The following is a 26,732-nucleotide window of genomic DNA, read 5'->3' on the forward strand; positions in this document are numbered from 1 at the left end:
AAGGATGTACAATATGGAAGCGTCTTCAGTTCACGTGCACTTAAGCAGATGAAATATAGAAGCATGCATCTGCAGGCATTGCACTGTACAGGTGAATATCCTTTCAGACATTGCTGCATGGACGAATGCATCTACTGACTAAGTGGGTGATAGAATAATTGAGAACTGAGAGAAACTGAGTGAATTGGGGATTGAGAGAACATGAGAGAGGATTAGGGGCAATGAGTAAAATCAAGATTTGGGTTGAGTTAGGGCATATGTAAGCGAATGTCAATGTATTAGTGGGTTTATGGGCAAATATCACATCAGACTCTTAAACCCTCATTAGGAGTGGTAACTCCTGCACATATTACAATTATTAGTTGTGTGAGGTAAAAGCTGCTGATATTTATATGGGGGAAAATGCCCAGTACGTACTGGAAATGCAACTGTTGCTGTGTTAAGCACTGAAATGCACATGTTATTCCTCAAAGATTTCGAATTGAGATGTATTTATTGCACTAGTTAAATTCCAACTTGGCTGAGTTGGATTTTATCACATATTGATAGTGGTGGAGGTCCATGTCACCGCAGACCCTGCAGTCCACGGTTGCATGCGCCTGCTGAACCTACGCACTGACACATCTGGCAGCTACAAGTGCAAAGGTAGAGGAGAGTGGATTACCAATGTAGAAATAAGGCAGTGAGATGGAAGAGGAGAGCACACATATAACTCACCCTGTGTGAAGGTGCTGATGCTGTCGTTGCCCTGCGCCGTGTTGATGATGGACCCATGCTCAGGCCCTTCGCTGATTTTGTACTTGAGCAGCTTGTGGGGACTGTCTCGGTCCTCGGCCCTTAAGGCCTTGCTGGTGATCATAAAGCCCAGGTGGCCCGTGTGCAGGATTCGTAGGGTTGGCGCGCCTTTGTTAACCACAATCTGGGGCACCCCATTGTCTAAGGAGTTAATCAGTATACGCATCATCTGTGGCTGGCGGGTCTCAAAGACGGTGTCGGGGAACACATAGAAGTCTGGGTGGGTGCCATCGGTGACAGTGAAGGAGAAGCTGTCCTCGCTAGATTCTGTGCCATCATGGCGGTAGCTGACTAGGTTCTCGTTCATGTCCTGTTTTGTGAAGCTGGTTACTGGGTGGCTGTTGTTGTACAGGATCTGGCCATGGACAGGGACCTGGGTGATGGTGAATCGTAATAGGTTATCTGGGGTATCCCGGTCTTCCACAGTCAGCTCGAAGGGAGTGATTAACTTGTTCTCACCCTCATTGACCGCCAGGCTGTGAACAGTAAGCACTGGCTTCTTGTTGTCCACGTCCGTGATAGCCACTCTGAAGGTGCGGAACACTGGATTGTAGCCATCGGTTACCTCAAACTCAAAGCTGTCCATCTTCATCTCATCATCCGATGTGTGTATATAGTAGACTTTGTTGCCAGCCAACTGCAGCTGGGTGAAGGAGGTGATGGGCACCCCTGGACGATCAGTGCTTTCCAGATGACCCCGGCTTGGGGCTCGGGTGATGCTGAATCGTAGGTTCTCATCTGGGCTGTTGAGGTCACTGGTGCTGAGGAGATCTGTGGTGAGTGTCACCTTACCACCTTCTTTCAGGGTCACCCCCTTATTGATCACATCTGGGAACACCATGTCGATGCTACCAATGCTGATATAGAAGTATCTGTCTATCAAAGGGTTGGTGCCGTCAGTTACATCAAACTTGATCAGGTCTCGGATCCCCTCTTGGCCAGTATGAGAATACTGGATCAAGCCCTTGTCGATGTCATCTTGAGTGAAATTCATGCCAATGGTGATGTTGCTTAAGATTGTCTCTTCATTGTTAAGACGCTGGAGGAGACCCTGACTGGGACCAAACCGGATAATGTAGGTGAGTGACGGATCCTCTGAATCCAGATCAGTGGCTTTCAGAACCTTGTTGGTGATGATTTTGGACTCCCCAATTTCAACTTCCAGACCATCATTGATGGTCATCCTTGGCGTCTCATCGTCCACTGGGATGACCATGATGAGCACCTTCTGGTCCACAGTGTGTTTGCCATCGGTGAGGCGGATTTCAAAGCTGTCCTCCTTGGTTTCAGAGTCACGGTGCTCATAAACTATGTTGGACCCTTCCTTGATTTCCTCTAGGGTGAAGTTGTTCACAGGCACTGTACCAGTGGTGAGCTGCTGGACAATCCTGCCATGCTTCGGGGGTTTGAGTATCAGGAAGGAGAGCTCGTCGAGCGGCTGGTCAGCATCTGCCCCGTTGAGGATGGGTGTGTCCACCACCAGGCTCATACCTTCCATCACAATGAACTCACGGACGAAAATGTCTGGCTTTTCGTCATTGGTTGGAATGATAACTATTGGGAAAAAGTGTCTGGGGGAGAAATTTACACCATCAGAACAGCGGATGGTGAATCTGTCCTCAGTGGGCTCAACTCCTTTGTGGATGCTTTGCACATAGCCGATGTGGCCAGAGCGGACGTCTCTTATGGAAAATGCACTGATTGCATTACCAGCCCTAGACTTTTCAGACCCAGGGGCAGGTGAAATGTTCTCAACATAGCCTGAGGTAGGTTGGACAATAATGGTACACAGTATGTCATCCTTGGGTGTATCCACATCCTCAGCATCCAGATTCTGTAGTGTGAATAAATTTTTGTCCCCTTCTAAGACTGTAAACTGTGTGCCAACAGTCACCTCAGGGGCCACACTATCCACTGGAAGGATGGTCACTTGCACACGGACTCCCTGCACCTTATTTCCCCCTATCACCCACTCATCAGATAGATCAGAGATAGTGAGGTTGAATGAATCGTGCTGTTTTTGCAAGCCGATCTCCCCTTTAGTGTGAGAATAAACTACTAACCCACTGATAATGTCTTGCTGGGTGAACCTCTCTGAGGGCACACCATTGACAAGGATGTCACCCATCCTAGGGGGCTCTTCCACAATGAAAGTCAACATAAGGTCATCAGTGTCTGGGTCGGTGCCCTGTATAACACTGCTGGTGATCTCCGTTTCACCATTCTCCAGCACATCGATAGCGGAACCAAGCAAGCCTGAAGGTAACATGATGGTGGGCACCTCATCATCCACTGGCTTGACAACGATCCGGACAGTGATAGGAACCTCATGTACCCCATCGCCCACCTCCAGCTGTATGGAGTCCTTTGTTGATTCATCCCCACTGTGCTTGTAGGACACTCGTCCATTAGCAATGTCATCCAAGACGAAGGACTCCCCCACAGACATGACTACCGCCATGTACTGCAGATGCCCATGTTTTGGGACCTGTGCAATAGTGAATACAATGTTATCCAGGTCTGTGTCCTGGTCAGTGGCATCCAGTTCATTACTGGAAATGATAAAAGTGTTCCTCTCCAGGACTGTGAAGCCAGTGTTCGTGATCTGGGGTGGCTTGTTGTCAACAGGCTGCAGGAAGATGGTGAAGGTGCCCTCCACTGAGTTGCCAGCAGTATCCTCCACAGTGAAGGAGAACTGGACCACCTTGGGGGTGATCCCCAGCTCTTGATCAGGGGGCTTGTACGCTATCTTGTGGTGGTTGACTTGGGCTTGTGTGAACTCCTTGACAGCTATCTCAGGGGATTCAGTTAACACAATATCTCCAGTGATGACTGGATGGTTCTCGTCAGTGTCAGTGGGGGGTGTCACAATATTGTACTTCAAGTCTCTGTCATCAGAGTCCAGGTCGGTGTAGCGTAGGAACTTCTTCCTGAAGTGAGTTAGGTCATACTCTTTGACGGTCATCTCCAAGATAGTGCCCGGGTACAGCTCTGGCGGGATATCATCCACAGGGAGCACTCTGATGATAAAGGTGAGCTCTCCAGACTGGTTTGGGGGGTCATTGTCATCCTGGACCCGGAAGACGAATTGGTCCATGACGATGCTAGTGCTGTGGGGCCCAATGTGGCGGTAATAAAGCTTGCCATCCAGGATGTCCTGCTGGAGCCACTCAGTGACCACTTTTTCGTAGACACCTTCTTCTGACAGATGGCGCCAAGGGGAGTCAGGATCGGCCGGTGGCTCCTCTGCCTGCCTCAACACCAGCTCCCCTATTCGGGAGAAGGGCTCCTCAAGAACAAATTTAATGGTGGAGTCTTCAGAGTCAATGTCAGTGGCACTTAGAATGAAGGGTGAGATCTGCTGCGCCTCATTTTTGGACAGCACCAACCCAGTGTTGGCATTCAAGATGGGTGGCTCATCGTCCGTGGGCGCAATAGTGACAGGAAATAGGAACTCAACTTCATGCCTCCCATCCGACATGCGGAAGACTATGTTGTCACTATACGTGTCGCTGCCGTCATGCTGGTAGACCACGGCCCCAGCATCTAGGTCCTGGGGGGTGAAGTACCTTCGGCCTGGGGCCCCTGCTACCATCAGCTGCCCATGCTTGAGGCCATTGATGACTGTAATGCGTACGTCGTCCAAGTTGTCTTCGTCACTGATCTCCAGGTTGTGGGCACTAGATAGTTGACGGGATTGGCCCTCAAAGAGCAGTTGGCCTGTGTTGCGGGTGGCCACGGGCGCCAGTGTGTTCATGGGCTTTACCACGATCATGAAGGCGAAGGGGTCTGAGGCCGCGCCCTCTGTGTCCAGCACCTCCAGCTCCAGCTGGATTATCCTCTCCGAGTCAGAGTCTGTGGGTGGCGGCTGGTAGGCGATCTTCAGCTCTGCCACATCCCGCTGGTGGAAGGAGGTGATGGGCCGGCTTTGGTCATCGGTGCTGAGGATGTAGCCCGAGTGGCGGGGGTCCAGTGGGGAGGTTATGTTAAAGATGAGGTCAGCGGGGTCAGACTCCACATCCTCGGCGGCCAGCATGTCTGGCGTGAGGGCAGTCAGTACAAACTGGTCCACCTCCATCATCATCATGGCCAAGAAGCTGGGCTTGGGGGGTAGGTTCTCAGCACCTTCCTTGATGCGAACCAGGATCTGGAAGTGCTCCTGCCTGGGGGGAGTCCCGGGAGGGCCCTGCACAGCTACCAGCATGGGGATGTAGTCCCGGTTGGGGGAGCTGGTAGTGGCCAGGTGCTGGTAGCGGTAGCCAGCCCTGGTGAAGTCCTCGCAGTCCATGACGCCATTGCCGGAGGAGGTAAAGTTGAGGAGCTTCCCGTACCGGGGCAGCCCCCCCTGGCCCGGCAGGGGCGTCACCTTGCAGGTCTCGCTGCTGCTGTCGTAGGCGAAGTCCAGCACCTTCTTGTCAATGGGGTTGCTGACCCCGTTGAGCTTCTCCACCAGTAGGGGCACGTTGCGCGTGACGAGCTGCAGCTGCTGGAAGACCACCTCCACCTCCAGCAGCAGGGGCAGCAGCACCGTCTCGTGCTGGGAGTCGGTGCGCAGCTGCAGCCGCACGCGGTCCCGGGCCGGGCTGCGCGCGCCCAGGTGGGTGTAGCGCACCTCCTCAGGGCCGAAGTCGCAGGGGAAGCGGCGGGGTGCGAGGAGGCCGGGGCGCGGGGCCGGGGGGTCGCCCTCCAGCACGGTCAGCGTGCACTTGTCGCCGGGCGGCGCCTGGATCACCAGGTCCCGCAGGGGGTCCAGGAAGGCGGTGCGGCCGAAGGGCACGCGCAGCCCGTGGTTGGCCACCTGCAGCTGGCCGTGCGGGGGCCGGGGCCCGTGCTGGGGGTCGGGCTGCGCCCCCGCGAGTGCCAGGCTGCAGAGCGCCGCCAGCAGGGCGAGAGTCCTAGGAGCCCCAGCCGCCATCCTCTGCTGCTGCCTGTAATCCGTGCCCGGGCGGTGCTCAGGTGTGCGCTGCTCTCTCTCCCCGGAGAAGCACATGGGCAGAGTGTGGCCGGGGCCCCCCAGCGGCAGGTAATACTGCGGGCGGGGGTGGGGCGGAAGCCCCTGCCGGCCCACCCCTCCAGAGGATCCAGTGCGGGAGTGCCCGTGCCTGGGCCCGCCCCCAGACCACCAGCACGCCCCGAGGCTGACAGTGTGCCCGCCCCATGTCTGATCAGCGGGCAACTGACAGCCAGCCGAAGGCAGGAGGGACCCAGGGTCCTCCCCCCGGTCTGACCTGACAGGTGCGATCACAGCCCGCCGAGGAAAGGGGGTCCCCGGGGCCTCGCAGCTGAGAGTGCCACAGAACCCCCCGCAGCCTGGAGTGCCCGCTTTCATACACGGGCTGCTCCCGGGTGTCCCACTCATCCCTTCAGAAGAGACTTAAAAAGAAGTTTCATGGGCAAAATAATCCACGGTGCCCGAACTTCAGAGCGCTTATTTTGCAGTCCAGACTGCCATTTCTGCTTTTAATTGGGTGACTTTACGCATCGACGTCGCCCCGCTCTGGGATCGCCACTCACACCACCCCAGCTATTTCGGGAGCTCTCCTCGCAGCAGGTGCTGCTACCGTACTCGGGACTGGCCGCCCTCTCACATGCCTGATCTCAGTCACACACTGGACCCAGGCAGGAAATATCCGCGCATTGTGCACTCTGAAGGGTCATAGACACGAGCCTTCCCGCGTTTACTATGCAGGTGTGCGGGTGGCAAGAGCACTCCGAGTCAAACATACGCTGTAATCGCAACTTTTCTATTCATAGCGCCCAAAATCCTATTCATAATTAATTCCCGAGGAGATAAAACGAGCGCTTCGGGAAAGGAGATAAAGAACTGCAGCATGCACTAAAATGTCCCGGTGTCCTGGATAGCGCCAATCACATCGCTTATGCTGCGTCTGAGCGCTGCAGAAGGACAGAATAGGGAAGCAGGTTAGAGGAGAGTTAAGAATGTGCTGATGACGCTGTTGGTGGGGGTCACATTAGTTGCTTGTTTGGACCGTATGTCACAGCAAATACTAAAGGGGAACGAAAAAGGAGGGGTCTTTGAGAGAGGGGACGAACAAGAAGCAAGGAAGGTTACATAGACCACCCTGTGTAGATCCAAGGAAGCGAAGGTTAACCCCTTCTGACACTACGTGTGATTCAGATCACGTCACTGTGCGCCCACGTTCCTTGATTATATTTTTGGCTCTTTGCACTTTTTACATTTTATTATTGTGGGAAGGGGTGGTGGGCTCCAATGTCACTAGTCGACCGCCTTTCAGACGCAGTCGTGCTCCCACGACTCATCTCTCTGAAGGCTGGGAGGAGGTCAGTCACCTCCCGCCCTCTGCCCTCGGGCGACCCCTTCCGTCAGAAAGTGCCGGGCACTTTCCCTGTAGTTCTAGACCCCCGCCACGTCTCACATTCCCGGGCGTCCTGATCACCTCCACAGCCCCGTCTGTGCCTCCACCTGCCCCGGCCAGTGAAGCTTAAAACCCTCCCTCGTACTTTGATAAACACACACTGCAGACGCGCACGGCTGGTACACGCATACGACAAAGGGGGTGCCAGGCAAAGCTCGTGAATTCTGTACAGCCAATGCTACGGCTCGACAGTAGCAATTATCCTACCTGGAAACTCGCTTGAAGTTCGGAAATATGTAATTAAGACCGTCACGAATTCCTTTCTTGCTTTGATCGGGAAGTTTTCTCAACAGTTACGCCCCGTCAGCCTTGTTTCCCCCTTTATTGTTTATTAGACAATTATCTCAATCCAGATTTTAAGTGTCTCTAAGTGCACCGTGACTTTGCTTTATAATTAGTTTGTCAAACATTTCTGCTCTCAGTTGTGTGTCACTGTTTGGTTCATGCTTTTTATTGTTTTCATGTAGCCCCCCTGACGCTTCATGGCTACTGCACAGTTCTTTTTGAAATAAGGTTGCACGTGATGAAAGAGACAGCAGGGCAGAATGTGGCTGCATTGTTGAGGACACTTGTCGTTCTGAATTTATAGCTATAAGCAGGGCCGCTGAAATTATAAGATTGGGACATTTTCCCCATAATTACGCATCTTGCCCATTTTCCACTCAATTCTCAAATTTTATGCATGCTAGAAAACTTAAAAAAATAGTGTTTCTCACATAAACAGATCGAAAGTAGTTTCCTGGATGCAAACTGAATGGAACGCAGTTCATAATAATCTGCAAAAGTGAACCGGTGAATCTTCAAATGTCAATCACTTTTTTTAGGCACAAAGGATATATGTTTCCCTCAACTAGTGATAATATGCCTATGGATGCACTGGGGAATGCATTTATCTCCAGCAGGAAACAAAACACTACTCAGTTCAAATGAAATAAAAGAATCATTCCTTTGTTGTTGCCATCAAGGTTTATATTCCTGATGACGCCAGTTCATTTTTAAGTCCCAGTGTTCCATAGCAGCAATTATTTCAAAATGAGTACTCGGAATTTAAAATTTAACACAGGGCATCCATTTTTAAGGTATGATTTATCGAGTCTTACCCCACAGATAGACAATGTACAAAGATCCTCTATAGGGTTGTTTCTTTAAGGATTGAGGAGTTCTTAAATGACCCACTGCAAGAATATAAAGCAAACCTGCCTCTGAACCCCTGGAAGTAGTTTTGAAAACATACCTTCAATGTCCAAAATAAAAGAGGTGCACAATTTATGGTTCACACAAATAATCTTATTGCTGGACATAGAGGGCAGTGTTAAATGGTACTCCTGTGCAGGCTGGTAACACAAAATCGTGAATTGTTGATGAACAGCTTTTTAAACAGAATGATCCCTATTCTCAAAGGTAAATTTACACATGTAAATCTACTCCTGCACGTACCTGCATGTGAGCCTACATGTTTTACTATTTACAATTCTTAAGTTAAGAATTTGACCTAAGTGTAGGCTTATATGTCTCCACCTCCCCTCGTTCAGGGAGTAGAGACATCTAAGACTGAACATAAAAGTGTAAAGTTACTAGTAAAAACTTTTCAAGCATAATTGGAGCCCTTCAACACCGTGGCGGAGATCTCCCTTTGGGAAAGTATAGGGAAGAGTAATAAGGTTTTTGAATAAAAAAAGCAAACATATTGCAATCTAAAACACATTAAAATAGTCCCTTTTACCCAGGAACTACTAAATAAAGTGACAGAGCATATCATTCTTCACTACATTTATAAATAGACATTTTTAAGCAGAATAAAATAAATCACCCTCACTACCATTTTCATGCCTAATTAATATTTAGTAACTTTAATGAAACACTTTTGAACTCTGTGACGAACCTTCATGACACTTTCCATTAAAAAAAAGTTCATCCACTTCGGCCCTTCCTGGAAAGTTTCGGGGTGATTTGTCTTGTGGAGGCAGAGAAAAAGGGGTCCCAAAATGCTTATGAGCCATGCAATTTCCATAGGGAAAATTCGACAACAATAGAGAAAGCAGATCTGAACAGAATGACATCAAATTTGGCAGAAAGCTAGGTATTTATCCAGAAAGCATGCTTTTTAAGATTTGGTGTAATTCTGTTCAGCCATTTTAGAGAAATTAAGGTTAAAAATATATAGATATCTGTTGCAACGGGACTCTCGTGAGACCCGCAGGAATACACAGGAAAATAAAGGGATGTATGACGTTACAACTCATACTTTTACAACGCCTACCTTTACAACGCGGTTTTTACCACGCATACCATTACAACGCATAATGCTTTTAGGCGCTGGATAGTGAATAGTTTAATTTACTATTCCAACTCCAGTCCCCGTGGATAGTAGGGAAGGTTATTGGATAGTAAATTAACCTATTCCCTATCCTAGAGCGCCCCCCAGAGCAATGCGTTGTAATAGTTTGCGTGGTAAAAGTAGCGTTGTAATGGTAGGTCGTTGTAAAAGTTTCGTTGTAAAGGTTGTATACCAAAATAAAGTGTTCTGATTGGCTGTTCTTGTGGGACTACCACAGGAACGACTGATGTGATTGGCGACCGCAACATGAAGAAAAATGTTGCGCCCGCCATTACAGGACACAGGGATATGATCCATGTGTTTTGAATCTAAATGATACATGGAATGCTAATGGGTAGGGTAGGGAACCCTCTTGCAGTTATTGGAGATGGTAAAAAGATCCCTCAAGGGAGACAATAACAAATCAAAAAAATAATTCCAATGGCTGGACACACTGAATATCCACAGGAGCACACTGAGAGCCAGTCTGGTTCTCGCTGGAGTGCAGCGAAACCGAATAAAAAAAACAAAAACATAAAAGCACACTAAGGTGGCCTAGCACTTACTCTGCACACCCTAAGCCCTGTACAGAAGACCTCATGGACAGCCCACTCCTTTCACAGATACACGCCCATTAGGTGGCAAAGTTCCTACTAAGCACACCCTCACTAAGGTGGCAAAGTGCTTACTATCCACACATTAAGCACTGTACAGAAGACCTCATGGAATGACCCATCCTTTTCAAACATCCACTCTCCATTAGCTCTTCAAGCTCCTACTAGGCCCGCCCATTATCCTATACCAAGCAATTCTCACTCCCTTCCGACTTTCACGCCCCCCTTAGGTGGCAAAGACCCTACAACACACCATCACTAAGGTGGCAAAGTGTCTACTATGCCCACTCACGCCCTGCATGGAAGATTTAACAGAGAGCCCACTCCCTTCAGACAGCCACGCCGCATTAGGCCCTTGTACAGCAGTGTTCACAGAGAGCCGAGTTACTGAAGTTCGGTTTGGTGTGAAACTCGCATTATAAATTGTCGTGATTGAATCTTACATGTCCTTTTGAGGGGGGTGTTAGGCGGTCATAAATGCTTTCTTTAGTGTGTAATTGGTAAAGCGAGACTCTTGGGGTACTGGTTAAATACTCATAAAAATGGGTTGTTTATCCAGCTTGGTACAGCAGGAGTTTTGGAGACCTATAAACAAAGTGATAGAATTTTTTTTTAATACATTTTTATACTTGGGTTATAGGGTGGCTCTAAACAGAGATATTGTGCTAATAATCTGTTGTACACATTTATAGGTAGAACTGGGTGCATTCTTTGATGTTGCTAAGGAAGATCCGTTTCCCTTCTGCTGTGAAATGGACTCCATCTCTATAATAGACAGTTGGCATGTTGAAGTGGATATTATGGTCAGTTGAGGCCGGTGCAGGTAAGCGCAGTGGAGTGGGGTGGGGGGAAGTGGACAGACAACGGAATAGTTTTATTTACTTATTTAATTATACCAATTCAGCCATCTATCAATTTACCACCCTGCCCTGCCCTACCATGCTTACCTGCGGTGGCGGCCGCCGATTATTGTATTTTCATAGAGGAATGCTGAATTGCTTTATTGACATGTTTCTGGGATTTCTCAATCTTTGGGCAAAATTGGCTTGATCACTGCCGTTTCTGCCTTTGACATTTGTTTGCATACACAAAGGCAGTGCATACAGAAACACACACACAGACAAACACATACTCACAGAATATCCAAACGCCTCCTCACACACAGAAATACTTGGAGAACACTATAACCCAGTCTCCCAAGAACCACACATCCAAGATCTACACACACATACACACACACACACTCAACACTCAGAGACACACCCACACACAATCTTTGCCTTCCAAACAAGCTACCTAACCCAGGAGACTTTGGAGGCGAGCTTTTCATCCAGACCAAGCTCCATATCTGGCCAGCAGAGAACACGTGCAGTCTTGGCTTAAATGCTGTTAGTGGCCCCTTCAAACCAATCCATCCATCCGTCCGTCTCTCCATCCGTCCGTCCTTCCATCAATCCTTTTATGATCTTAGAGGCTCATTTACAGACGTATGTAATCATTAAGCTCAAAAACGCAGCTTCGGCTGCTATTCGTGACTGGAAAAATTGGCATAATTAATTGTTAGTGTAACTGTCGGGTGTGAGTGCAAAATGACTGCACCTCTCAGAATCAGAAATTGGGCACACACACTGTTGGTGCCAAATTTCAGATTTTGCGTGGCAAATTGAGTGAAGGGGAAGACAGATAAGTAGGTGTTCGCTTTGCTCTCTTGGGGGCATATTAACAAGGACTGGCGATCAAATTATCGCTGCTTTAGCGTCCGTTTTCGAGCAAAAAGCAGCGATAATTTTATCGCTTTATCAACAAGGACACGCTAGCGCGTGTTATGCTGACTTAGCGCCCGTTTCCAGCACGCCTAACTTCGCATCATTAATGAGATGCAAAGTAGGCGTGCCTGACTAAACTGCACAGGTAAACTTCGCTAAGCCAGCACCCCTTAACGCTGAATCCTAACGTCTGGTATTTTCTTGACTACACTATGGGATATATTATCAAAGCGGGTGATATGGGATTATCGCCGCTTTTGCGGCTGTTTTCGGCCGCAAAGTGGCAATAACTTTATCGCCCTGTTAGCAAGCTGTCGCTAACAGCAGTTAGCGACAGCTTGTAGGCGATAGCGAGCGGTTTGGGGCCCGCTTTGCATGTCAGCGATATTTATCGCTAATGCCATGCAAAGTGGGCATAACCAACCTGTTAGCGACTGAAAGCAGTCGCTAACATCGCTATCGCCTATTATCAATGCAGGCGTAGCGACAAGAAAATTTGCACTAAGCGCGAATATCACTGAAAACTAACACCTGCTCAGACCAGTTCTTGGCCTATATATCCAATGGGAGGTGGATATTCAGGCTAAGTCCCTATTAGCGATAATGCCTGAATATCGCTGGATTTCCAGCAATATTCACGCATTTCGCCGCTATCGCCAGATATTTTATCGCTTTGGAGATAAACGTTGCTAATAGCACGTTATCTCTGCGATAAAATCCGGCGATGCACGGCGATAAAAAAAATTTCGCTAAGCTTATTTAGCGATAAATATCGCTAGTTGTTGATAATATGCCCCGTAGTTTACTATGGGAGGTGAATTCTAGGGTTGAGGCCACAGGGCCCTATCATCAAGGTTATCTTAATTTTTGCAGGATTTTCGCTGGTTTTCCAGTGATGTTGCCCCTATTGCCGGGTATCGCTAGAAATAATATCTCCAAAGCGCTAAGCGTTGTTGATACATCGCTAGCCTGTCGATAATTTCCACCGATAGTAAAAAACGCGCTAAACGCGTTCAGCGATAATTATCGCTGCAGCTTCCTAATATGCCCCTTGGTGATTTGTTGATGACTTTCTGGCAGAGTAAATCAGACCCATGTGTTAGCGCTAAAATGAATACGCATGCAATTTGCATCAGGTTGACATGACTGCTCTTTTGGTTTAAATCACGATGAGTCCAGTTTTACCGAAGCACCACTGACCACCAGATAGAATGAGATGGTAAAAGCCTGTGCAAAAAACTGCACAGAAGGATTAACAAATGTAATTGAATGGAAATCGCATTTATGAACATAAAATACCTAGCCAAATCTGTTCCTCAAAACAACTCAATGTGTTTGAGTTTTTCAGCCCAGCAAAATGTGCGCGATTACAGCTTTATTCTCCAATCCGACGTGCCGCACCGGGAAAACTGCATGCACCATGGTGTAAAGAAAGGCTCCGTGTTCCCCCCGGATACCTGCCTCAGGCCTACTCTTTGCCTTGCAGGTCATTGAAAGAGTGCGCTAGGGCGCAAGGCGAGCAGGACTCCCGTCTCAATAGAGCTTTTCCTAGGTTCCAGGTAGCAGTTAACCTTTTTTTGTTCAAATCTAGCGCCACCTAGTGTTCTGTTCTATAACTCGTTTCGTGATCGGTTCCTTGCTTGGGGTGCTGGATACAAGCGCGGGTGAAGAACGGATCTATGGTGCCCTGGAGATCAGCATGATCCCAGGACCAGCGTCCAGTTTGTGTGAACGGATCGAACGAATATTGAAGACGGACACCATTTGCAGCCAGCCTGGGTAGGAGGCCAGGAAGTAGAAGTTTTCTTAAATAGCGCCTTGGGGAAAAACACATTGGCGCACATTCTACTCCTCCCCACTCAAGCCCCTTAAACATCTGCCTTTTCTAACCACTATATATAATAGGTTTAAAATGACACGCATTAATAGCGGTGTTTTTGTGCTATGTGTGCTTTCTGCCGAAATTAGAAAGGCTTCCCATCCTGTGCTCTCTGACCCGGTGGTATCTTGTGCCTATTATGCTTGCATAGTGCCAGGGCACCCTCCTGAGGGTAACTGTGTGTATGCAAATCAGTCTTGACCCTGCTCTAACGGGAGCAGTCCAGTCCGAACTACCAGGCCAGGCCTTCCCAGAACCGGAACAAAATATATCGCGACGATGTACCCTTGATAGGGCTGGTAGCTGTTTTTCCGGTTGAGGGAGGACCTGGCCTGGCAGCTGGGGCTGGACTATTCACATTTGAGCTGGGTCAGGAGTGACTGATTTGAGAATCGTTGGGTCCACACTGAGGTGGCTTGGCGTGCAAAATAACAATGGACTTGGATGAGGCCTAAGTAATTACCAGTGGCTGATATTAATTCAAGCATTCCAGCCATTACTGCTTTGTATACTTTAGACAGCATACACAGATCAGCCCCTCAAAAGTAAAAAAAATATGTGTATTAAATACTTTGTATTCTCAGTCTTAGGATTTTGGTTGTTAGGCCAAACATTATTGTGCACCACATAGAATTTATACGTATTAAATGTATCAGACCCTTGCAAGTCTTAGCTGTTGGATTTTGTATATATGTGATTTTATATTTATTTGTACTTCCTTTTTTGTACACGCTTTTATGTAATTATCAAAACTATTGTTTTATATGCTGAAGCACAAAATACTTACCTATTTTTGTCAAAAAACAACTTTATTTGGTTTATCACAACCATAAAGCACACAATAAAATTTATAACAGTCAGAGTTTAAATACTTACCTATCATTTTTCTATGCCCCCCCCAAAGATTATTTCTACATTAATTATATTCATCAATTGATTTGGCTTGATTGGATCCGGAATGACCATTCTAAAAAAGTGATAAAAATAATTTCAATAATTCCTTCAGGGGTACCTTGTTCACACTATTTAGCCATCTCCCGAGGGAAGATTGGGTTACCCTATTGTGTTCTAGTCCCCTCTAAACCTAGGCACGCTGGGCCTGAACCCAGTTCACTCATTTCCAATAAACGCATCTAGTTGATCAAAATTATTTTTTGTGCTATGTTACATTCGCACAAGCATTTCTATTGAAAAATATTTTTTTCTTCTAATTTCAGAGCTTTCATAGGCGATTGAATGTGCTCGAACACCAACATTTGTTTTATTCACTGAAGTGTCTAATATTTCCATTTAATTTATTTTCAAAAGTTACTATTAACAGGGACTACTTCCCAGGCCTGTGTTTAAGACAATTGTTTTTCTGTAGGATAAGGGTGCCTTCTTACCCTGTGTTGTATTTGACGATGAAGCCCCCCCCCCCAACAAAAAACATGAAACTGTCAATTTTTCTGTGAAGAGTGAGCCCCTTCTTACAGGCAGGTCTTTTTAGCACTTTTTGTTTGCCTTCTATAGCAACTTGTTCAGGGCCCCCAGAGCAGTAAGGGGACCCTGGACTCCACTTGTGTAAATTGTAGCTTTTAAGTCTGTGTTCTGGGGACACCTTACTGTTGGACCCTAAAGTGAACCGGGTGCACCCTTTTAGTAGCTGCTAATAGAGGGGTGAAGTGATTCAAGGTATACACAGGCAGTGGTGTGGGCTAGAGACTCAGAGAACTCAGCAGAGAGAATAACAACAGTCTGTAGTTGTAGGAAATTACGATCTGCTTTCATGGTTATCCCCACTTTTTGATGGTGTCAGTATGTTTTTTGGACTAGTCTGACTGGGATCCTACTAATCAGGACCACTGTCACTATGCTTCCTCCCTACATTTGACATGATAAGTACTTCTGTACCTCCACAGTTGGTTACTGGTGTACGCCTAAAAAGTCCATTGTATATGGTACTGAGGTACCCAGCGTATAGGTACATCAGGGGTCTCCCATGGGCTGCAGCATGTATTATGCCACCCATGAGAGACCATTCAAACTATGACTACAGGCCTACAATTGCAGCCTGTGTAAGCTGGTGCTAGTATCACATACAACAGACATACGTTTTCTTATATCTGAGGTCATACACTTAAAACCTATAAGTCACCCTAATGCAGGCCTTTCAATCGTGAAGGCAGGGTGCTGGGTTATATGTGTGTGGGTGCCCCTGCATGAGCAGGACACCCTTACAATCCCTGGAGTCAATTCTCCATGTTTTATAAGTACGGTCAGCCATTTTGATACATAAAGTGGTCATTCGTCACTAGGCGATGGCTAACTATAAAGTGGCTGTGCCGAACCTGGGCATGTTTAGTATAAAAAAATTTGGAATCATACCCCAACACCGTTACCAGTGTTGGAGGTATTATTCCATGCACTGGGAAGTGCATTGAACTCCTCCGGGAAGCCCCCATTACTCCCAGTAACAGCCTGGGAGGGTCTGCCAGCAAGCTAGTGCTGCTGCCGACCCCAGACACAATTCTGCCCTCCTGCTGGTGAGCTGAGCTCAAGAAGTGGAGGGTAGGGCAATAGGTTTCCAGTCACAGGGAGGTGTGACCACCTGCCAGATAGGACTTAGTGTATTGGGCTGGGGTGGAGGTGCTTGCCAGCACCACCAGACTGCTTTGAAGGGCACATTTGGTGCCCTCCTTGCATACTCCAGTTTGAGCCAGTCCAAGAAGCCTTTGGCTCTGGTGTGAAACTGGATAAAGGACATGGGAGTATCCTCCCCTCTGTCTAGTCCCTCCTTTGGGAGGGAACCCTGAGTCGTCCTAACCCCTTTCCTAGGGTATGTAAGGCTTAACTGTGGGTAGGTCCTCAGATTCATTGTGGGACTAGACTCAAGTCTGAAACCACATCCCTCTTTGACTGTGTGGACATCTGGACTTCGCCGAGAACAGAGATAGCATCAAGGAAGACTCCTGCTCCTCCTGGTTGTTCTGCAAGTCGTCTTCGTCATCTGTGTCTGTGCTCTTCTGGGATCTTCAACAGACCTGTGGGCATCAAGGACACCGAAGTAATCTTCCTTGGAGTGAAGGAGTCACTCCCCTGCATCTGCAGGCACTACAGCAAAGCTGACCGGTCTGCTGCTCCTGATGTCCCACAAACTTTAAATGGCTCAGCATCACAGGTGGTGAGTTTGCAACTCCCTCGAGGCTGAACCTTTCCACTCTGCAATTGTGAGGCCAGTATTCCTCATCGGAACCACTGGGACTGAACGCCTCAGCACTGCACTGACTTGCCATTGCCAAGGCTTGTTGATGCTGCACTCCAGAGATCTTCGGGCTACAAGAAGCTTCATCCTTCAGCATCTCTTCCTGCCAAGATCAGCATCCTCCCCAAATCCACTGCACCTTGGGCCTTCATCTTTGGTGAGCTGCTTGAGGTCCTCTTGCGATTCCTGTGCCTTCGGCCTGTGGGTCCTCTCAAGGGTTTGCTCCTGCTTCTGTAGGCTCTCATGTTTGCTTGGGGCCTGCTCTGACTCTCTTGCTAATGATGAACCCCTTGGACCTTGCTGGTCCCAACATTCCTCCTTCTTCGCATTCCATCCTGTTACAGCTGCCAATGCTTGTTGTTGCTCCTGCCAGACACAGACCCTCTCGTTCTTGACTTCGGACATGGGACAGCTCGTTCATGGCTCCTGGTCTTCCTTAGCATCGCTTGGTCCTCACAGCTGGAGCGACAAGGTAACCATCATCCCTCCTGCATCATCCGACATCGGTGGGCATTGCTCTTCTGAACCGCCTGGCCACCTCCGAGTAGCATAAACTCTGTCCTCTCTGCTTGCAGGTTTTTTTCTTCAATTATCCACCCTTGGATTCCACTAGACTATTGCACAGTCTTCACCAGTGGCATCTTTACTGAAGTCCTCCATTGTGGTTCCTGGGGTATTCACGGGTGGAATGATTCTCCAACCTTCTGTCTTCCCCAGGGTTTCTTCACGGTCCACTGGGCAGGGTCCTTTTTCTTCAAAACTGCAACAGCGACTTTCCCATTGTCCTCTATGGAGTATGCATCTGTGCTTCTACTCTGCGCAACACCTCACTACACCTATTGTACCATGTCTTTAGTTGGGGAAGCCAGTGGGTCCCAATCTTCTAGACACGGTGGTCTTAAGTTCCAAGAACTCAGAACTCACACTGCATCAAGGAAGTTAAAGACAGGTAGCAACCCTAACACTAAGCAACTCTAAGAGCTACTTCTGCAGGATGACCTCCAGAATCCTGATAGGTCAGAACGGCAGGACAATGGGGGCGGGGTAGGTCCAGAAGATGAGCCAGGGGTGGTTCCCCCCAGTGACACTAATTCTGAGCGTGGCCAGGAAGAGGCTGATGACTCCACACTGGTGAACTCTGCTCCCCCATGGAATAGTACAGATAGTACAGAAGGAGTCACTATAGTAAAGTACATTAAACAATAGAAGGTGGGTCCGGCAAGATGACCCGACCGACCCAGTTGAATGTGGAGGAGCAAGCTCCTTAGACAGGCTTGACAGAAATCCTCCTCTCTGGTACGGTTACAACAAATAATATCAGGGGGTTATAAGACATGTTTAGCAATATAACTATGTGTAATGCCATAGTTTGAGGCCAATAGTAGTTTGAGATACCTTAGTCGCAGCTAACAAAGAAGCATGAACGGAGAGCAGTCTCCCTAGCAAGTACAAAACAGGGTAGCCTTGTTAAAAAGTCATTGCTACAAAGAATGTTCAAGATGAAAACTGTCATGTCCTAGTGCCATAAGACCAGCAAGTGGGCTTTCTTATGACAAGTAGTGAATGAAGTTGAGTCAGATGATGTCAGTAATGTCACACTTTTCTGGTCTCCCTACCTGACACAGTTTGATTCTCTCTCATCACACTTCTAGTCTTCTCACAATAACAGAGGCCACATTTCCTCAGTTGAGTCTTCCTCATGTTCTCAAAGCGGTTCCAGTTCTAACAGCTTGTTTTCTTTAATGAGTAATAATCAAGTGTTGTTTGCCACTTAGCTGGAACAGTAAGTGAAAAGGGTATACTGATCTTACTTTTTTTTTATTTTTTAAACTCTTTTTATTTTGGTACAGCGCATTATCATTTTCATTTAACATTTTGACCAGTATTTGTCACATCTTGCAGTTCGAGCTTCCATTACATGACGAGCTATACTGTATAGGTATGAGAGTTCATTACATTAGACACAGTTTACATTTGCGGGTCATTAACTGTCTTCCAATAATGAATCAACAAACGGTTTTTCACATATATTACCTCTAAAGACGTTCCATTTTGCCCACACCCGTTCCTATTTCTTGGGGCACCCTCTATGCAGATGCACCTCTCTTTCAGCCACCATTGACATATCCTTGTCGTTACTCCAATCTCTTACAGTTGGAGTGTTATGTGCACCCCATTGTTTGGCAATATTCCTCTTAGCTATGGTTATACCCAGTGTCACCCAGGTTTGCGTTGTGAGATTAAGATCTGTGGCTTCCCATATGTTTAGTAAACATCGCCTAGGCTCCGGTGGTACAGGGGCCCGCTTACTTCCAGTATTGTGCACATGACTGCCTCCCAGTATGTCACTATTGCAGGACATTCCCACAATGTATGATAAAAGGTGCCTATTGCTCCACACTGGCGAAGGTAGAGCTGACTGTCTGTCTCTCCCATTTTGTATAATGTAGTTCTAGTATAATAGATTTGATGTAGCACTTTCAGTTGGATTAGACGTAGTTTTGAAGGGATTGCCACCTGCCTTAGGGACGACAGAGCATCTTGCCAGTCTGCCTCGTCCAAGTCTCCCACCTCTTTCTGCCATTTCTACTGGAGGGATTGTGTGGGGTCAGGGTGATTATTGGTGATTTTCCGATATGTCAATGATGTGGCTTTTCTGTGCATGTGTTCCATCAACAATCTGTCCTCCAGGGGAGAGGCCTCTGGGAGGACATTGACAAGCGGGATGACTGCCTCCAGTGCGTATTTAATCTGGTAATATCAGAACAGTTCTGTAGGAGCCATCTCGTATTGGTCCTGGAGTTGGGAAAATTGAATTACTTTTCCCTTTGTCCACAAGTCACCCACCCGCAATATTTCTATATCATCCCATTGCTTAAAGCCCTTACTGTTACGCAGGGTGCCTAGCTTACCAGTATCCCAAGAGGTGAATCGTATGCTGTGTCGGTCCCAATAAAGCCATCTTGTGGTTAGCATTATACAGCGCTCAGCTAGTCCCTTTGCACCTAATATTAGTCTATCGAGGTGATAGGCCGGATCAAAGTGCGGAACATGGATCCATTGATTTATTACGGTCAGTTGGGAAGCCCAATAGTCCGCTTGTATGCCGCTGTCGTATCATGTCCTAAACATTTTGGCCATCTCTATTCGGGGGGGGCTTTTCATTCCACAGGAGTTTAGTTACCTCTGCCTCTATTGCCCAGAAGTAGGCTCGGGGGACCACAAATGGGGTATTTTGTAATGCATATAGAATTTGAGGGAGTGACATCATTTTGAAGAGTGCTGCTCTTACTAGGAGTGTTAAAGGCAGGGATCGCCAATGTTTAATGTCTCCGCGTAATCTCTTTAGGGGTTTTAGGAGATTTAGGGTCATGAAATCCTCGAGGTCAGATGTCTTGTCGATCCCCAAGTATTTGAAGCTATCCTCTACTATTTTAATCGCGCATCCTTTAGGCAGTTTCGGCGGTGGGCTCTGCAGAACGTATATTATTGATTTGTTCCAGTTGATTGTATATCCTGAACTTTTCCCATAAGCTACGCATATATCCAGGAGTCCAGGACTCCATGCAGTGAACGGGTGGGAGAGGCCATATACAGTAAGATATCATCTGCATATATAGATATGCGATCTTCGCAGCTCTCTTTCCAGGGGAGCTCCCGAATTGTCAGATCCTACCTTATCCATGCCGCCAGGGGTTCTAACAGCAGGGCAAAAAGCAGTGGCGATAGTGGGCAACCCTTTCTTGTGCCTCGTCCTAGCGGAAATTCTTTGGATATGTACCCACTCGCCACTACGTTTGCAGGAGGTTTAGTATATAGCAGTCTTACCCATGAGCAGAACTTAGGTCCGAATCCCAACCGTATGAGAACTGCAAATAGGAATGGCCAGTCTACTGTATCAAAAGACATACGGGCATCAAGAGACAGTATTATGGTCTCTTTTTGTATTGTGTGCTTTCGCCTTAATACATTCTGGAGTTGCCTCAAATTTAGGGCCGTGTTTCTACCGGGCATGAACCCCGACTGATCTGGGTGTATCAATTTAGTTAAGTGAGGTGTCAGTCTATTTGCCAACTCTTTGGCCAAAACCTTCAGCGTTGATTAGGAAGATAGGTCTGTACGAGGCACAGTCGCGGGCGGGCTTCCCCCGTTTATGTATGGCCGCAATCGTTGCTATTCTCTGATCTTTGGGGAGTTCTCCTCTTTTGAGCATTTCGTTAAACATTCTTAATAAATGAGTATACTGATCTTACTTGTAAATTGTTTTGACTACAAATGTCAGTCATGTCCTTCAAAAATGTGCCTAGCCAAGGTGGCCACGGATACAGCTTGAAATAATGTAATAGGTGTCCCTTTATAACAGATTGGTTCAGAGTTATGGGTTGCCATCAGAATGTCTTCTTTGACTTTGAAGATATATCAAGACTCGACTTGTTCTCTCTTTGATAAGCAGAATAGACTCTTTGTGTTCTGTCTATGTCTATTGTCGATCCTACTGAGCACTGAAGAAGACTAAAGACAAATCACTGCATAATGCGTTTGAGTTCAGTTTTTGAATGGATACTGGAATACTTCGGATACATATATTCTTTTTCCAAGATTGATTTTTGCTGTCATTGATTTTATTGAATAGTTCATGGTGTTACATTCTAATTAATCTAGCCTAGCTTCCAGCTCATCACGTTCATTGGCTCCCTCCACCACCACGATTTCTAGTTGATCAGCCTTCTGAAACATGTGGCCTAATTCTGAGAGTGATTTAGCAAACTCTTGATGTAAGATTGCCATCTCTTACTTGCATTTTGCCAACAAGAGACAGATGTCACATTTAATGGAAGGAGCGTCCAAAGCCTTTGTGGGCCTGTTAGAAATGGGATTTTTAGTCAGCTAGGGCATGTGCCAAAGTCGGTCAGAAACCACCACTTTGGTCAGGATAAGGGAGTTACACTCCTAAAATGGCCCCTGCTCACCCCCTTGGTAGCTTGGCACGAGCAGTCAGGCTTATCTTAAAAGCAGTGTGTAAAGCATTTGCACATAACCAAAAGTAATACAGTGTAAGCACTACAAAAGGACACCACACCAGTTTAGAAAAATATTTAATATTTTTATATATTTAAGACAAGACCAAAAACGATAAAAATCCTCAATACAGTACTTAAAAATCTTCAATTATCAAATATGCTTGAAATTTTTTTCCTTGATATCGATAACTCAGTCCGGGGCTATTATGTTGTCGTAAGCAAACAAATCCAAACAGTTCTGGCTGACCGCAGCGTTGCGGGCCAGCTACGGTGTCGGGAAGACCCGCAAACAGTACCTTTTAGAAATGCAGGGCATTGGCGACTTCTCGTTGAGCTTCCGAAAGCACGTTGTACGCAGACGTCGGTTCTGGAGGTCAGTGCAGGAGTCATCGGGGCCCTTGAAGTCACACATGTTGCCGGTGGAATACCTCTCTGTTGAAGTCAGGAGCGCTGGCATTGGGTGCTGCAGTGCGAAGTGCAGCGATGTGGCGTGCGGTACCCTCAGGTCGCGGTGCGAGACGCAGCTCGGTGGCAGCGTCAGATGGTGTCGTCGGTGAGACCAGGGTCGCGGTGCAAAGTGAAAGCGGTGCTCGTCACGGTGCTGGCAGGTCGCGGTGCAAGCAGCGTCGTTGTTGTTGCTGAAGCACTGTCGTCGGCTGACGAACTGGAGTCGATGGCGCCGGCATCGGTGGGCCAAGGCTGCGGTGCGGGATGAGGGCGGTGCATTGTGTAACTTTACGAGCAGTGCACTCAAACCACAGTGCAAGTGGCGTTGTCGTGGATACCAAGGCGTCGTCGTGAAGCGAGGCGGTGTGGAGTGCGGTGCAAACAGGTCGCGGTGCGAGCAGCGGCTCGGTGGCAGCATCAGCAGGTGTCGTCGGTGAGACCAGGGTCGCGGTGCGGCGTTGCGGCTTTGAGGCGGTGCCCTCTGCGGTGCCTTCAGGACATGGAGTCGGCAGTGGCATCGTATACGGTGTTGGGTTGCTTTTTCTTCTGTAGCTGCACAAAACACACAGTCCCCAGTGCTGAGGGCAGAAGAACTCGAAGTCTTTGCTGTTCCTTAGACTTCTTGAACAGGGGGAAAGCTCTACCTCAAGCCCTTGGAGAAACTCACAAAAGTAGATTGCAGAAAGTCCAGTCCAGTCCTTTCACTGCCTGAGACAGAAGCAGGCACTGCAGGCCAACACAGCAAAGCACACGCAAAATGGTAGTTCTTCCTCACAGCTTCATCAGCTCTTCTTCTTGGCAGTCTTCTTGATCCAAAAGAGTTCTAATAAGTCAGGGGTCTGGGCCCCAATATTTATATCCCAAAATCTTTTGATCTCTTAGGCAGAGAGTGTCTGTGCCCAGCCAGAACCAGTTCTGCCTTCTCTGGTGTGACTTCCTGGTAGGAGGTGGAGACAGCATGGTCAGAGGCAGACCAGGCCCTTTGAGGTGCAAGGAAATCTCCTCTCCCTTCCCCAATTGCAGCCCAGGTCTATTCAGCCCTTTCCTGACCCACCTAGACTATCTGGAGCCATTCCTGCTCCCCAGCCTTCTGTCATCCAAAACCCAGACATGCAATCCACATTCCAGCAGAGGCACACGAGATGACTGAGGAAAAAAATACCTACTTTCTAAAAGTGGTATTTTCAAATACAGAATGTAAAAATCACCTTCACTAAAAGATGCATCTTTAGATTCTGAGTTCAGGCATACTAAACTTTATTTTCCTACCTAATTCCCTAGGCCAGTTATGTTTATAAGATGTTATAAACAAACTCCCCATTCTGTCCTATGGGGAACATGTAGCCTTGCAATAGCTTTACACATTTTCTTAAGTTACGTCTGTCTGCACTGTGTTTTTGCTACAAGGGGTTGAGCTCAGGTGTAAATTACTGAAACCTTTACTGGACGTGACAAGGATTGTGATATTATTACTTGTGTTGGACCACCACCCACCACATATAATAGTCCACTTTCTCATAATGGACATACAAAGTGTGAGTCTAAGTACAAAGCAAGCTGCTTGACTCAGCATACAGATAGGTTGCAGCAGGAAAGAACTGCATTGCCAATTTTAAGGTCGGGTGCCAGACCATCAGATTTATGCTGAAATCAGCATACACAACCTTTTGCTACAACCACCCTCCTCTATGGAGGTATTGCCCATTTAACCTGCAGGCAAGTCTAGGAGAGCTACAGGCAAGAAAGGCTTGGCTTTCTAGGGGTCACTGTAGCTGTATCTTCTTGTTTTGTTTTGCAAGGACCAAATTGTAGACTACGGTTTCTGCATAGCTTGTATTACATACTTTATGCTTTTGCAGAGTTTTGTTTTTGTAGGCCATGTTACTAACTGTCAGTGCTCTCAAAACCTACATTTTTTATAAACTCTGTTTGCAAATTACAGAATCCTCCCGCAGCACTTGTCATAACATAGCATCCTCAGGTCAATGTCTATCACCTTCGTTATTCAAGGTAATGACTCTAGAGTTGGTGAAGAGATTCTGCTGTTTATCGGAAGAGAACATCTGGGTCAAGCTAGCATCTCTTTTGTCGTCTCATGTTTTCTACTGTCCACTGATTCTCGAGGCCTTTGGGTACTTGCTTTCGTAGGAGGCATTCCCAGGTCAATAATATAACTACTCGTAAGAGAGGGTCCGAGGGAGGTGTTTAACGACCGGACAGGCTAATACCCCCTGTGTAACTGCTCAAATAACAACAAAGCCTGTAGGTCAAGTGGCGCTGAGGTATATCACATTACACTGGTGGATGTGCACAAAAAAGTGAATTAAACACAGACTATCAACAATTGCTGATTAAGTCTATCAGCCCACCTAGTGGCGGAGCCTCATCATGTAGGACGCAAGACCTTGTTAATAGACATCGGTACTAACAGACCCTGGAGACTCACAAGACACACAAACTGCAATTCAGAAAAGCTGATATATTTGATTACTTGCCCCTGCAAGAAGCAGTATGTAGGTCATACAACGCGGATGATCAAGTCTCGCATCAGCGAACATAAAAGCACAATCCGGTGTAGGAAGCAATCTACAGGCCTCGCCAATCACTTCCTCGAAGCGAATCACAAAGTTGAAGATTTGTTCTGGATAGTGCTGGAAAAGCCATACATCCCGTCACATATTACTGATGTATCTCACTTCCTTTTTGTTAAGGAGCAACGTTGGATTTTTAGATTGAAATGTGGCAGGAGTAAATAAGAATATCTGACACTGGACAAATGATATTAAATGTGTCATCATAAGAAGAAAAAGTGTTGATACGTCAACCTGTCCTTTGTTGTGTTATATCACTTTTTTTATTTATTTGCAATATACGAATGACGGTCACCTGACGAAGGCCTCAGGCCGAAACGCGCGTAGTTCCACTCAACCGCATTGCCTTCATCAATTATACCAACAACTGAATATTTCGTATATCACTGGGTTAATGTGTATATGTACTTGCGTTTATGTAAATTTCTCTGTTCTCACTTATTAATTCTATACACCTTTAATTGTAAATAATTAACTGTTTGCCTATGTTTTTGATATCTTGTATTACACATCAAGGTTCTTTTTAAATGTGAACAATGTATCAAAAAAGTGAATGAATTTTGCATAAAGGATATAAATAACAAACAAAATATACTAAAAACAAGATATAAATAAATTAAAGGATTTTTGTATAAATTTTCGTTTCAGCACACACTTATTTGATTGTTCTAGAGGGTCTATTATTCTGTTTTGGATTTTGATTCAGGGAGTATTTACGCCCTTAGAGTTTAGCTACACTGTCTTTTTCTACATAGTCAATGGAATGAACAACAGCATTCCATGGCTATCCATTTAGTCTAACATTTGCCATTGGGTACTCTTGATTGTCACTAAAGGGTGTGTTTACTGACATACCGCAGCGCTTACACTAGGCGCGACGTATACTACTTTTCAGGTTCTAAATTTGCGCATCCTTCACTCATCTCCTTATTCACCTAGACAGTAGGTACCTTGAGCCTTTATTCAACACCGATCATAATTTAAATCTCCCACCACTAATCAATACTTTATGATTGCGTGTAGAGGCCCAGGTATGCTGGATTTCTCTGCTTCGTCTATTTCTCTAGTATTACACTTAGTGACTACTGACCTCAGCCATGCAGCACACAATCAGGCCACCAATGATGGTAAACAACCAGTGGTTCTTATTCAAATAATATTGCCATTTACTGGCATTACTCAAAGGGGTATTTGCCCATTTCCTAAGATAATTGCGCTGCAGGGCTGTTTGGGCCAACAATAAATCGTGCATTCACTGTTGCAGCATAAACGCGGTAAACAGTCCTCAATCGCGATTACACGGCACAAGCGTGATGACGATGCGGTAGTGTCTCGCTACTTTGGCGAGTTAGGAGTTTTCAACACATGGCGAACGAGGCATGCGCAGTGCGCTCGTAGAGACGTACTCTCTCTCGCGCATGCGCGCCCAATGATGGCCCCGTTGTGCGCATGCGCTGGATATAGAGGTTCTGCAAAACGCAAGTACAGCGCATTTACCGAGCGGACCAGCTGATTGCAATCAGCCACTTAGCGGCGCTATAAATGGACGCCCGACCTGTCCGTCGGTGCCTCCCCTTCGGCTCGTGATTCCGCCGCGAGGTACCGACGGACAGGTAAGACGGGATTAGTTTATTAGATGTTCAGATTCAATGGGCGAAGT

General features: G+C 47.0%; 1 protein-coding gene across 1 annotated transcript in view; it reads right to left on the minus strand.

The window, feature by feature from the left end:
- FREM3 (FRAS1 related extracellular matrix 3) overlaps window positions 1–5,841 on the minus strand; it is a 229,581-nt gene extending 223,740 nt beyond the window's left edge. The window contains exon 1 of the mRNA XM_086962240.1: window positions 718–5,841. Within this exon, the coding sequence (XP_086818366.1) occupies window positions 718–5,785 (5,068 nt within the window). The 5' untranslated portion in view covers window positions 5,786–5,841. The remainder of the gene's footprint in view (window positions 1–717) is intronic.
- Between the last annotated feature and the right edge of the window lie 20,891 nt (window positions 5,842–26,732).

This window comes from Lissotriton vulgaris, chromosome 3_1 (genome assembly GCF_964263255.1).
Source record: "Lissotriton vulgaris chromosome 3_1, aLisVul1.2, whole genome shotgun sequence".
Lineage (NCBI taxonomy): Eukaryota > Metazoa > Chordata > Amphibia > Caudata > Salamandridae > Lissotriton > Lissotriton vulgaris.